The 13,786-nt window shown below is 38.2% G+C and overlaps 1 protein-coding gene across 5 annotated transcripts in view; it reads right to left on the bottom strand.

Moving 5' to 3' along the window:
* C1H8orf34 (chromosome 1 C8orf34 homolog) overlaps positions 1-13,786 on the bottom strand; it is a 158,063-nt gene that overhangs the window by 88,264 nt on the left and 56,013 nt on the right. For all 5 annotated transcript variants that reach the window (XM_033055012.2, XM_033055029.2, XM_033055046.2 and 2 more), the window contains 2 exons: positions 12,332-12,501; positions 7,164-7,330 (listed from right to left, as the gene is read on the bottom strand). In XM_033055012.2, the coding sequence (XP_032910903.1) occupies positions 7,164-7,330; positions 12,332-12,501 (337 nt within the window). The remainder of the gene's footprint in view (positions 1-7,163; positions 7,331-12,331; positions 12,502-13,786) is intronic.

Genomic DNA, 13,786 nt, shown 5'->3' with positions numbered 1-13,786 from the left:
GCAGCAGTTTAGCACATAGACTAGTCAATCAAGTGGGCCAGATCTCCCCAGCCAGTTTGTGAACTCCAATATTTATATTTTGAGCTTCAGTGTAAGCTAAAGAATATATGTGGAATATATGAGGATGCAAGTGCTGATTACCAATACTGGAGAATCAGCACCTTGACTAAAACAGATCCAGGCACAAAAGTAATTACATCCATTGGTGGATTTCCTTACATATATTGCCACAGCATGATTTCTCCAGTATGTCTAAACTAACCTGAGTGTCCTAAAGAAGTACAAAGCAGTTTAGACATCAATTTATCCAGCATCCTAGGGATATCCTAGTTCTAGGGATGATACAAAATCAATAATTTATTGATATAAAAATATGAGAGGTTAGCAAATATGGCACCCACCTACAAGAGCAGCCAGAAGGATCTGGTGAACTACAGGTCTGTTAGCCTTGGTGCTGGGGAAGGTCATGAAGCAGATCATCTTGAGTACCACCACACAGCACATGAAGGAAAACCTCATATTCATGGGGATGAGGCTCACCCAGTATGAGTTTATGAAAGGTAGTGTCTGCTTGACCAACGTGAAGTCCTTCTACAACAAGGTGACCTACTTACTGAACAACAGAAATGCTGTGGCTGGTGTCCCCCTGAACTTCAGTAATTGACGCCATTTCCCCAGTATTCTCCTGAAGAGATAAGTGCACTTGTTCACTGAATGAAAAACTGGCTAAGAACCAGGCCAGAGAAGGGTGGGAAACAGAGTTACATCCAGCCTGTGGCTGGTCACCAGTGGTGTCCTCCAGGCCTCAGTATTGGGGCCAGCCCTGTGTAATACCTTCAGCAATAATCTGGATGAAGGGATCAACGGTACCCCCAGTTCAGTTTGCAGATGACAGCAAACTGGGCAGGAGCGCTGATCTGCCAAAGGAAGGCTTTGCAGAGGGATCTGGAGAGGTTGGTTTGATGGGCCAAGGACAATGGTACGTATGGGGCTCAAAAAGGCAAAGGCAAAGGGACGGGTGCTGCCCTTGGGTCACAGCAACCCCACTGAGTGCTACAAGCTGGGGCAGCATGGCTGGAAAGCTGCCAGTGAATAGAGCCTGGGAGTGCTGGCTGAACATCAAACAGCCATGTGCCCAAGAAGGCCAATGACATCCTGGCTTGGATCAATAACACGGACAGCAAGACCAGAGCAGTCCCTCTGTGCTCAGCACTGGTGAGGCCAACCTCAAATTCTGTGTTCAGTTTAGGACTCCTCACTAAAAGACACACTGAGGTACTGGAACATATCCAGAAAAGGGCAGCTGATGAAGGATCTCAGGCACAAATCTAATGAGGAACAGCTGAGGGAGCTGGGGTTGTTTAGCCTGGAGAAAAGGAGGCTCAGGGGTGACCTTATCACTTCTACAACTCCCTGAAAGGATGTTGTTGCCAGGTGGGGGTCAGGTTCTTCCATGTAGCAAGTGACAGGACAAAGATCTAAGTCATGCCAGGTGAGGTTTAGACTGGGTGTTAGGAAAAATTTCTTCATGAAAGGTTTGTCAAGCACTGGAACAAGATGCCCAGGGAAGTGGCTGAGATGTGTAGATATGGTGCATAGGACATGGTTTAGCAGAGGACATACACTTCCTCCAGTCTTGTTTAGGTAAAGGTTTAAAATAAACTTTGGTTTCTTTTTCAAACTATAAATTAATGACATTTTAGGCTTCTGCACATCATTACATTCAGTACACATTTATTCCTCGATAATTAATCATTCTTTTGAAGCTTTTTTATTAGCTCATGTAACTTATTTCCACTTGAGAGAAGCTAGTATCTCTAGCTATAATTGGTTTTCTCTCTCTACTGTCCCAATAGCAATATGAAGCACAATCAACCTCCCTTTCAATCCATTTTATGCTTATCCAACCAGTAGTTGCAACAAGTGTTGCAATATGTGACTAATTCATTTAACAATTTATTCTAACATTACAAACACACTCTTAACCAAACAATAGAACTTAGCTTACTGAAATTTATTGTCAGGCTATAGATTCTTTTTAAACACCAAATATTCCTAGTATTAAGCACAATAAAATGCAAGAGCAGGATTCTATTAGGACTTCAAACACCAAATCCCTCTTCTTTGAGCAGCAAGTTAAAGCTTTGCCTATTCTCAGATCAACTAAAATATTCTCACAGATGTTTCTGTCTCTTAGCAAAGAGCCACAAGATGAAGTGAAATCAATGAACTCCATGAATGACATTAAATAGACCTGCACATTTCTCTTGCTCAGTGACTTTATATATTTACAGATGAAAAACCCCAAACCTGAATATGGCATTTGATGAACTTTTATCTCAAAAAGATATTTAAACCCACACCTGATAGAGCCTGAGTGCCTGATAGAGCCTAGAGGACATCTGTTACACACACACAGGCACCAGTGCACTGTATCTGCCACTGAAAACTTTGCAGTGCATAGCACAGCAAGTCTCTGCATGCAGAGGAGGCCTCCTGTCTCCCAGGGGTGTCATTTTCTGCATGTGCCCTACACAGTACATGCCCACTGCCAATTCCCAATAGCTTCCAAAAACAGAAGACTTGGTGAAAGGGAACATCAGGAGCAATTCAAACATCTTTCTCCCATACAATCATTCTACTTAAATCACAACAGAACAGGCTACAGGCCAGAAAACTGTTCTGGAGATGTAGTACAACTCATATCATCTTTTCCAGGGATTTGTAGTCTCTTTTCTGAAAAATTATGTATCCTAGTCACATAATGGAGGAGGTTTTGTTCATCTGGGAAAGGCAACAAAAAGGAACAACCTTTTGCTAGTGTTCATGTTATTTATCATGCCTAGAGTCAGTTTCCTGCGTGTTGTCAAAGACCTTTAGGAACCAAGGAAATCAGGAATGCCTGCTAAACCAGAGGAAATGTACTGAAAACACTGCAGATTGCACACCCTTTAATTAAGGACTCAGAGGCTCATTAGAAAAACAGATGATTAAGGAGTAGACTACCAGACATTGAGCTAGTCTTATCCTTCAGGCAAATGCTATCTCCACAATATTCTATTTATCTCCTCTTTGTAAATATATCACCAGACAACCTTTCAAAGGTGTTAAAATGATTAAATAATTAACATTTGAAAGCTCTTAAAGAAGAAAGAAATTCTAAAGATTAGAAGAGTTATTAAAGCAAAGAACACATCACGTAGCTCCCAAAGCAATAATTGAAAAGTTTATTACTAATTGAAGTGCATTTCTATTTTTAAAGATTCTGGTTTATTACTGTATAGAAGGAATTAAAAATAATAAATGAGGTAAACAATCGCTGAACTTTCATTTAAGATTTATACATTATGGAAAAAAAGCATTATTTTGTGAAACCAGCTCCAAACAAAAGAAGAGATGGTTTTACAAGTCCTGGTGCTCCAAATACTTAAGTTCAGCTCAGATATAAGATTATTTGCATTGAAATCAGAGAGGCTCTTCAGAATCATACAGACTGGCATATGCATCAGTTGCAGGAAATTGGCTTCAGTTATGACCAGCTTTCACTTCAACCACAGTTCAGTGAGTGAAGTTCCTGGGTACCCTTTGCAGGGGTGCTATAGAGTTAACTACTGCACAGCATTTTTTAACATATGGTAACACTTTTAGTACTGTGAACACACAAAGATTGGGCAAAACCAAGAAATTGCTGCTTGAGCATTATGACTAAATATCATGGAATCATAGAATCATTTAAGCTGAAAAAGACTAACATCATCAAGCTCAACCATAGCCCTAGCACTGCCAAGTGCACCACTAAACCACGCCCTTAAGTGCCACATCTACACATCTTTTAAATCACTCCAGAGTGATGCAGCCATTTCCTGGGGCAACCTGTTAAAATGCTTGACAAACCTTTCCATAAAGAAATTTTTCCTAATATTTAACCTAAATCTCCCCTGGCATGACTTGTGGCTTTTTCCTAGCACCTGTTACATGCAAGAAGACAGAAAACTCTGCCTGGCCTCCTTTCAGAAAGTTGGACAGTGCGATAAGGCTTCCTCTGAGCCTCCTCTTCTCCAGGATAAACAAACCTTATTCCCTGAGCTGCTCCTCACAGGATGTGTTCTCTATACCATTATTGTGTGAAACAATACAATGCCTTTCTCATCTTCCTTACATGTAAAAACTTTAAGAACGTATATCTAAATCCAAGTGTGCTACAAAAATCCTTATGCTTTTACCTTGCATATATTCATGCACAGCAATACACTTAGACAATTATATTCATACAATTAGTCAAATAATTGATTTTTTAAAACCAAACAAGTCATGCTTTGGTGACTGTATAATCAATATTCGCAGCAATTTCAGTGAAAATAAACTGTTCAGTCCTCTCCAATGTACATCAGAGAGATACTGAGGGAATAACAATTCCAGAGTCTCAGTGGACTTCAGGAAAACGTGAGAGACAGCTTAAGCCCAAACATCACATCACTCCAAAAGGGCTGCAGAATTTCTCAAAGACCTATGTCAGTTCCAGGTTAGAAAACACAATTTACAAAACACAATACTTGGCATTATGATGCGTAAAAAAGAATCCCTTGATATAATTTTGTCCCAGACATTAATTGCATGACACATGTGAATTAACAGTTCTCATCTTTTTGAAGTCAAGAAGATCCTTTCCACTATGATGCTCTCTGTCACTAATCTGTTTCAGCCACCTGCTTAACTGAACACACTTAGAAAGTCACCAGCATGGGAACAGCCCTCCTATGCATCTTATCTTACATATAAAAAGTGATAACTGAAATCAGAATATAGCCCTGTAACATTTTTTTTTCTTCTTTGCACATAAACTTATTTTGAAATGGATAACAATGCAATAGTTTCTTTTACTCAGAATAGAAAAGAATTCTAGCTAAAACCTTCATCGAATCACATAAGAGATGGGGTTTTTTTAAAGAAAATAGGCAAAAAGTCAGCTTCATGCTTTTAACATCTAAATAAATCAACCAAACTCTGAAAAAGGTTCTCTTGAACACACTTGAAGATGGATGTTTGTGTTTTGCATTTTAAATATAGTGTATGTTTTAAATTAAATGCTATAAATAGTAGAACTGTTTTCCCAGAATCCTGACTCAAAAGCTTGAAGTTTTGTAATTTTTTAAGAAAGGGCTGAATAAACAAAGAATACTGAACTCTGAAGAGAACAAATCAAAGAGCTTTATGCAACAATGCCCTGCAATTCAGTGATGGCAGAAAGCCATGATTTGAAATTGGTTATACTGCATATAAGTTGTGTAAAAAGCATCAAAGCAGTTAATGGATTAATGTGGTACATAATAAAAAAAAAATTCAATCGCAGTATCAAACAGTTACTGACCTGGAAAATACAGCAATGAAAAATTCCTATATTTGCTGATAGAAACTGAAGTTCTTTATGTTGCCTTCAAAGGAAAACTAAAACATCCTTCCCATGTAACACAGTCATATCCTCAAATTTTGAGCACTTCTGGAGAATGTAGCCTAACCATTATATGAAATATAACACACACACACTGTCAGCAAATTGCAAATACCAAGATGTGCATATTGAATTTTCTCTCAGTGGTTGTTACTATAAGCACTACAAGCATGACTACTCCTCAAAGATGTCAGGATTTTGCCTCAGAATCTCACATTCACTTTATATAACACCCTACCCAAACTGGAAGTCCTGTTTGTGAACCTTCTTAATTTTAAGTTGATTTTGTGTAAACTTAGCCAGTTTTGATGAACTGCAGGATAGAAAAATATTCCAGGTATTGCATGGCACAAAACTAGAATGAATTCTTGCAATTAAGTATTTACTAAAAAAAGCCCAACACACTAGTTTGTACATTGATAATATTCTACCCAAATGTCAAGAAAATTCCATTATACTGCCTTCTTGGTTCCAGATACTTTCAGTTGAAGTTTCTGGAAGAAAATACCTGTATATCTATTGGATACATTTTGCTCACTATCTGCACAGAAACTAACAAAAAATCTATCCTGTATGGGATAAATAATGACTGATACAGGCAATTTTCTTCTTTCTTGTAAAACAAATGCAAGTATCAAACTTAAAACTACTGAAAAATTATTTATTAATTCACAATTAAGAAGAATTTATTTTTTTTTTACCATAAGCATGGTCAAGCATCGGAACAGGCTGCCCAGAGATGTAGAATCTCCATCTTTGGAGAGAGTCAAAATCCACTCAGAAGAACCTGTTATGGCTGATTTTTTGAGTAAAAAGGTTGGGCTAGATACCTCCAGCAGTCCTCTCCAACCTCAACTGTCTTTCTTTGAAGACTATAGTAAGAATGTAACAGAAATATAGAAAGCAAAAAGGGCAGCATATGTTTTCCTGATTTTTAGATTGAGGGCCAACCTCAAAAAAAGTCATGCCAGAATTCATAAACTCAAAAAAGCTGAGTTATTCTGAAATTGTGAATTTCCCATGCTTTGATCCCACATAAAGTTCCACAGAGCAGAAACTGTGAACAAATATTGAAATCCATGACTGCCTTTTAAGCATCACATACTGAAACTTCGAAAAAGAGCAGAAAAGGAAATACTAAGTACAACTAGAACTATTATTATTAAATACAATTAGTAATTCTAGGAAAGGGAGGCAGCAGCGAGCATCAAGTCTTCCAGAGTGCAATTTAAGATACAATACAGTCTAGTGGAAAATTACAATCAAATCCTCTGAAGAGATTACAAATTCACATTACATAAGCTTTGTATAGCTAGTAAGTAAAAAAAAAAAAAAAATCTACTGAAATTAGAACTGTAATACAGCTAAGAAAAAGAAGAACTAGATGAAAGACAATGAAGCTGATTCTGTTCCTTGGACAAAAACACATTCTGCAAGTAGAACCTAGAAGGGATTTATGTAGGAAACCAAATTAATTACTTAAAGCACCTGAGGCATTTGATTTCATGGAATTTGGATGCAGCTAGGAGTTTATTCACAAACATTTATGGTCTTCATTACATTTCTCCTGAAGGTTTCATGTTTAAACCCTAATAACCTTCACACAGCTGCTGAACACTTTAGCTTCAAACATAGGGAGCAGTTTCTGACTAATCTTTGTTTGATTTTTTATAATAAAAAAATTCAGAGAATACACATAATTTTTTGCAGTTACCCAGTAGTTCCATTGCATCATCTTCATTGTCAATGTCTTCTTCGGTTACAGATGGAGCTGTGCTTTGAGCAGAATCAAAGGAGTCCTGAGAAAGCATGGCAGCCAGCAGTTTCTTATGTTGCTGCTGTTGATGTTTTAATCCTTTGGTCTTTGGCTCCATTTTTAAGCTGTGAGGGAGGAAAGCACAACTTTCTCTTACTGGGGTTCTCTTCAAAATACATCACTCATTCCCTGATCATGGGATGTTCTAAGATCTTTTTTGTTTTGAGTTTCTGCTTAAAGTTTTGATTGAATTTGGGTTATGGGCACTAATAAGCCTAAATATGTACAGAACATGTATAGAACAACAGGATATCAATAAGTAATCAGTATTGCTAAGGCAGTGATGCACAGCTAAAAGTTGGCAACAAAGAACTGCTCCCTTGAGTAGTTTTGATGCCATTACCCCACAGGATTAAGGGCTTTATATTTATAACAATTTTCCTGATTTCTTGAGTTGCATCTCTGACTAAAAGAACAGAGAACTGGAATTGCACAGATGTTAGAAGCGTCTAAAGCAGGACTTGCTACAGTTTGCATTTTTGATTCTTACTGTATCAACATAAGGTAGACAGAAGTTTGGTGCCCCACATGAGGGGCACCTCATGAGCTTACCGCCAACACCTCAGACTGTCTTTACAGAACTGTTGCAGGAAGGCAGAACAGTTGCAAATGGGTAATTTTTAGTATAATCAACAATTGTTCATTTCTTCAGCAAAGACAAACACTAATAAGACAAAGTGCACTTTGGAGATGAAGAACAGACTTTGAATTTAGGACACCAGGTTACAGATGAGGCCTCTGCAAGCTCTAGCTCATTTCACGCTCTAAGAGACAAGAGTATAATAATAAAAACCACTCAAATTCCCCATTATGTACATACATTATCCCTGGAGGAAGATTCCCAAGAGCCTTGCATCTTCTCAGAATTCCTCCAAGACATTTTTCATGTAGAAAACTACTAACAGTGACTTGGAAATGAGTTGAATCCTGTTTTCATGGAGTTCAAATTTCTGAAAGATGAGCTCAGTACCAGCAGGATTGCCATAAGGACTTTTCCATGGTCCCTTATCACTTACTAGTACAGTAATTTCATGACTATAAGGTGCACCTTTAAAGCCTAAAATTTTGATCGAAACCTGGAAGTGTGCCTTATAATTTGGTGCGCCTTATAAGTATTGAAGGGATCTCAAAACAATTTCTGTTTTACATTGCGCAGCAACAAACATGAAGCTCCCAATCAAATGACCGCGAGCTACGTGAGCCGTGCGCAGCGGGTGCGCAGCGGGAGCCAAGAGCCGCGCAAGCAGTGACAGCCGCGAGCAGCCCGGAGCTAGGGGTGTCTACAGGGTGCGGGAGAATGGCGGGCGGGAGTGCCAGGGCCCGTGGCACGGGGAGAGCGCCTGGGGCTGCCTTTAAAGGCTACGCCGATCTGTGAAAAATGTTTGCAAATTGAGCACCTGCCAGTAAACTCCACAATCGCATGATTCCGTTACTAATTCGTTACTTTGTTACGCGTGGATCCTCGAGCAAAAAAAAAAAAAAAACCAACAAGTGCGCCTCATAATCTGGTGCGCCTTATATATGGAAAAAGTTTGCAAATTTGCCAACACCCGGAAGCGTGCTTTATAATCTGGTGCGCCTTATAGTCGTGAAATTACTGTACCTTTGTTCCTTACAGCAACAACAGAGAGCAGTGCAAAACCAGTGACAAACACAAGCTTTCCTCTGTAGCAATCCAGAACATTAAGGACAAAAAGGTGACCCTTCATCATTTGACAAGACAGCATTAACACAGCTACCTCAGACTGGTTGCATTGTCTTTCCAGGTCAAAGCAGTAGTGAGACCTGTCCCTTCAGCACCTCTTTGTTTTTCCATTTTTTTGAGTTACTGGGCCAGGCTTTCAAATATATGACATGTCTGCTTCTGTTGCTCATCATCACAGGAATGCATGCTTTTCAGGAGGAAATGGTGGTTCTGACACATCACACCAATGGCACTTACTCTACCAATGATTTGTCAATGCCTAATCCCATGGATATTTATATAGTGTTTCATATATGTACCATTTCTTTATGTTTAGGGACAGGCAAAATAAAACATAAGACCTGGAAATAATGGAACACTTACAGTTTTGACTTTCCCATTCTTATATTTTAACTGAGTACTATAATTAGTTCTAAGAGTGCTGGTTTATCCCATAAATCTTGATAAATAATCATCATCAACCTATCACTTTTTATTAAAAGTGTTACTAAATAAAATTTAGCAAGGTAAAATTGGAAACATTGAATGTGGATTTTTCAAATTGCCCCCTCTTTCATTTGCCAAAATGTAACTTAACTTTAAGGCTACATTAACTGTGAAACAGATTACTGAAATACAGACGACATAGCCAAACTTTCTCTACAACTGATAACGCCACTGTTTGGAGAACAAAACATGTTCTTCCCCCTATTTTTGGATGTACTAGTTATTTGCTACATTAAAAGTAAGTTATTATTACCTAGTACTTGTCTCGTGCATTTGGTGTGTGGTATATTCCAAAATTCTGCTAATAGCACTTTAATTCACAGTAACACTAAATCAGACCTTGAAGCAACTGCCAGTTATTAGTGAATAATTATTAAATATTCAGATTAACCTTGATCAACATGGGTACTTTAACCTTCAAGTATAGCTGGCATCAATTTTAGTATCACCACTGCCTTGAAGTTCTGCAACTTTATGATTCCTTTGCAAGACTGCAAACATGATTTTTATAAACACCATACAAAAGCTGATGAAATGCTAATGAAGCAAAGAATTATCCCAGAATAAAATCAGTCATCCAAATGTAAATCCATATGCTGCATGTAATTTAGTAGTTACAGTAATTTCACTACTATAAAGCGCACCCATTTGACTAAAATTTTGGTCCGAACCCAGAAGTGCGCCTTATAGTCCGGTGCACCTTATATAATGTACAAAGTTACGAAATTTGCCAACCCAGAAGTGCAAGCCGTGAGCCGAATCGCGACGGTGGATGGGAGTGGGAGGCCCCTGGCCAGCAGGAGCCGCGCAGGGTGGGGGGGACCGGGCAGCCCCCAGCCAGCAGGAGCCACACAGGGAGGAAGGGAGTGAGCAGCCCCACGCCGCCCTGAGCCGCAGCAACCCCAATGTGTGAGCCGTGGCCGTCCTGAGCCCCGTCTCACCAGCTGGGGGAAAGCGGGAATGCTGGGGCCCGCGCACGGGGAGGACACTTGGGGCTGCGTTTAAAGGCTACACCAATCTGTGAAAAATGTTTGCAAATTGAGCACATGCCAGTAAACTCCACGATGGCGGGATTCTGTTACTAATTAGTTACTTTGTTGCACGCAGCATGGATCCTAGCTGCAAAAAAAAAAAGGTGCGCCTTATATAATGTACAAAGTTGCAAAATTTGCAACTCCCAGAGGTGCGCCTTATAATCTGGTGCGCCTTATAGTCGTGAAATTACTGTACTCATTTCCACTGAAAATCAGTACTCTCTTAGCAATACATATTTTTCAATAGGCTTTCAGTACTTACTGCACTTAAAAACAGAGGTATCAGTATCCATGAATCTTTCCTGGCATCAAGTTCCCTATATTCACCTTATTCACACACCAGGCAACCTGATTTTGCCATGATATTCAACAAGATTCCTCAAATACTATTTTCAAAGCCATTAATCTCATTCTTAATTATAGCATTAGCAGTGAGGTTTCTCACAGCTTGAACCACCTTCTACAAAGAAAAAAATGCGCTGCTTTGAATCATCTCTGTTGCTCAGAATTAGACCTCTTTGCTCCCTTCTGGAAATTAGACAGAGATGCTTATTTCTTCTCCTTTCTATTCACGGAAGGGATACAATATCCTCAATTTGCTCTGAAACATGGAACAGATCTTTATTCAATGGACTGCTGAATAAGGAAAAATAAACCCAGGCCTGTACAATCAAGCTGCAGTGCCAGTTGCTGACTCCATTATTTTCCCAGGAACTGCACTGGAGAGACCCAGAGTCTGAGTTGTGTTGGTTCCCTTCCAAGGTCTAGTTGAGGGATCATTACTACACGCTGCTACTTCTTTGAAATAGTAGTACCCACAGCTACCCCCACGATAATCTAATTAAATGAAGTACTCATGGATAACAAATATTCCCAAGATGTGAGGAAAGTTAATGAATGCAGTCTGTAAGAGTACAGTTAGTGACACATTAGCTTCGATGTGACAAGGAGGTGAATTCCAACATAGAAATCACATGGAAAAATGTGAAGGGAAGGAATACCTTAGACCATTTCAAAGGGAAAGTAGAGAGTTTCTGCTTTCTAAAGAAAAGTAAGAAATAGGTATCTGCTGCAGTTGAAGTACTAGTTATAGCCCAGGAGATATGCTGCAAGGCTAAGGGAGAAACATAGATGTTTAGGCCAATTAACAGTGGCAGTACAGAAGATTTATCCCTTTTAAAGCAAGCCTGTGAGTATTTAACCTTCCATGATAAACATATCTTTAAATAATGGAAAATGGACTCCTTGTATTATAATCTCTTCATGTTGTTGAAGGACAAACTCTTTCAGTCAAGCTCACTAAATCTTCAGAAATTACTGCAGAGAACAAAATTTCTCTTTGAGAAAAACTTCCTATTAACACCAAAAACCTAAGATGTGAAATGAAAAGGAATTTAGGAAGTCCTGTTAAAAATAACATAGATAGCATGTTTCCCTTGTCTATCTCTCCTTTAAATGAGAAAATCAGATTTATCACTGCAGTGTCAAGAAGATTAATAAATAGCTACTACCAGTCCTGGAAAGATGGAAGGCTATGAAGTATCTGAATGAAGCCATATACACAACATTATTACACAATGGACCCCAACCATGACAAAATACACTTAGCTTTTCACATGGGAATAAATCCATAGGATTGCAAATGGGTATTAAGTTAATCATATAGAAAAGCATGAGAAAAAAAAAAGTCATATTAACGACTTCTATTTATTCTGTACGTGCCCACACTATGGCATGGGAATTCAAAAGCCATGCACTCTGCTCTCAGAAATGGAATTTTTGTAACAAAGACAGCTCTGTTTCACAAAATATAAAGTTTCTAGGCCAGATCAAAAACCCACCTTCCTCCAGGACTGCTGCTATCCTCGCTGTCCCACTGCTCATTTTTATTTCTTGGTATTGGTGGCTGCAGCATCTCAGCAGCCAGAGGGTCTGCATCATTCTCTTCACGACCAATCCATTCTCCAATCACACGAGGTCTGAGAAGGGGGGTGTTAAAACCTGCTGTGTCCTGAAGAGAAAGAAAAATTTAAAAATAAAAGAAACAATGCATTGTTTGTTCTCAACCATAGATGTAAACAGAGAAAGAAAAGGAAAAGAAATTAAAAGTACAAAACCAATACATTCCATAACCATTTCACAGGGCTAAAAACTACCCATAAACAATGATGGACTAATGAAAAGTTCCCCATTAACAAAATTTCAAGAAATAATTGTATATGCTGATGCCTCAAATCATCTTCTTTTATTTTAAAATTGCAACTGTAGAAAAATTGCCTTTTTTAAAATAAATGCACAACTCTTAAAACCTTCCTGTATCTCTTCTGCTAAGAAACACGATGAGCCATTTGTATAAAAAAAACCAGCCAAAAGATTAATGTAGATTAATAGCATCACTCTTATTTGTTTTATGAATTAATGCAAAAATAATAAATACATCTGCATTTTGCATTTTAAAAATAACCCTGCTGGACGTTGCATAATGTATCTTTCTATACTGAAAATTCTATTAACATTTTAATAAAATGCATTCCTGAAACTATTTTTAAATGCTTACTGGGGGACAATAAACTGGACAAGATTACAAGAAGCAAGCAAAATGTAACTGACACATTCAAAACAACAGTAATAACTTGCACCATCATATTAGGAATTTAGATTAAAGAAACAAGTTGCCATTAAATTGTGAAATGAGAAAGCATTCTGATGTAATGAGTATCTGTTTTCAATTTTGCTAGTATTGTTGTAGATAAAGGGTCATGTAAAACAGCATAGGCAAACTAAAAAACACACCTGCAGACCAAAAAAAAAAAAAAAGATACGAAATTATGGGACACGAATAATTATTTTTCTTTACTTAAATTGTGTATAAGCTACTAAAGACATTCAAACATAGTACGCCTAATTAGGAGAGATATATTCCTATCACTTAACAAGTGAAAATTATAGGAAGGCAAATTCTTGGTTGTTACCTAACTTAGTGCCTCAATAAATATTCCTGCCATAAAAGAATGCTTTCCGAACAAAAAGTATCTGAAAAAAGTACAGCACACAGACTACGTAGCCTAGAAATCATATTTTCTCTCCTTCCTAAAAACAAACTGCTTTTGAAATCCCCTCCTAATTGAAACAGATGCAGTAAAAGCAGTTTGAAATAGAGGTCTCTACTGAAATGAAAGTAACAAACAAAAAAAAATTTCCAAACAAACAAACACAAACAACAAAAAAAAGAGCTGCAAAGGGCTTTCAATATGAATATATTTACCCTCCTCTGGCTAGATGCTGCAATTTTGCTG

The sequence above is a fragment of the Catharus ustulatus genome, chromosome 1, assembly GCF_009819885.2.
Source record: "Catharus ustulatus isolate bCatUst1 chromosome 1, bCatUst1.pri.v2, whole genome shotgun sequence".
NCBI lineage: Eukaryota > Metazoa > Chordata > Aves > Passeriformes > Turdidae > Catharus > Catharus ustulatus.
Note: the sequence above shows the minus strand (reverse complement) of the source record. Positions and strands in the feature narration are given on the sequence as shown.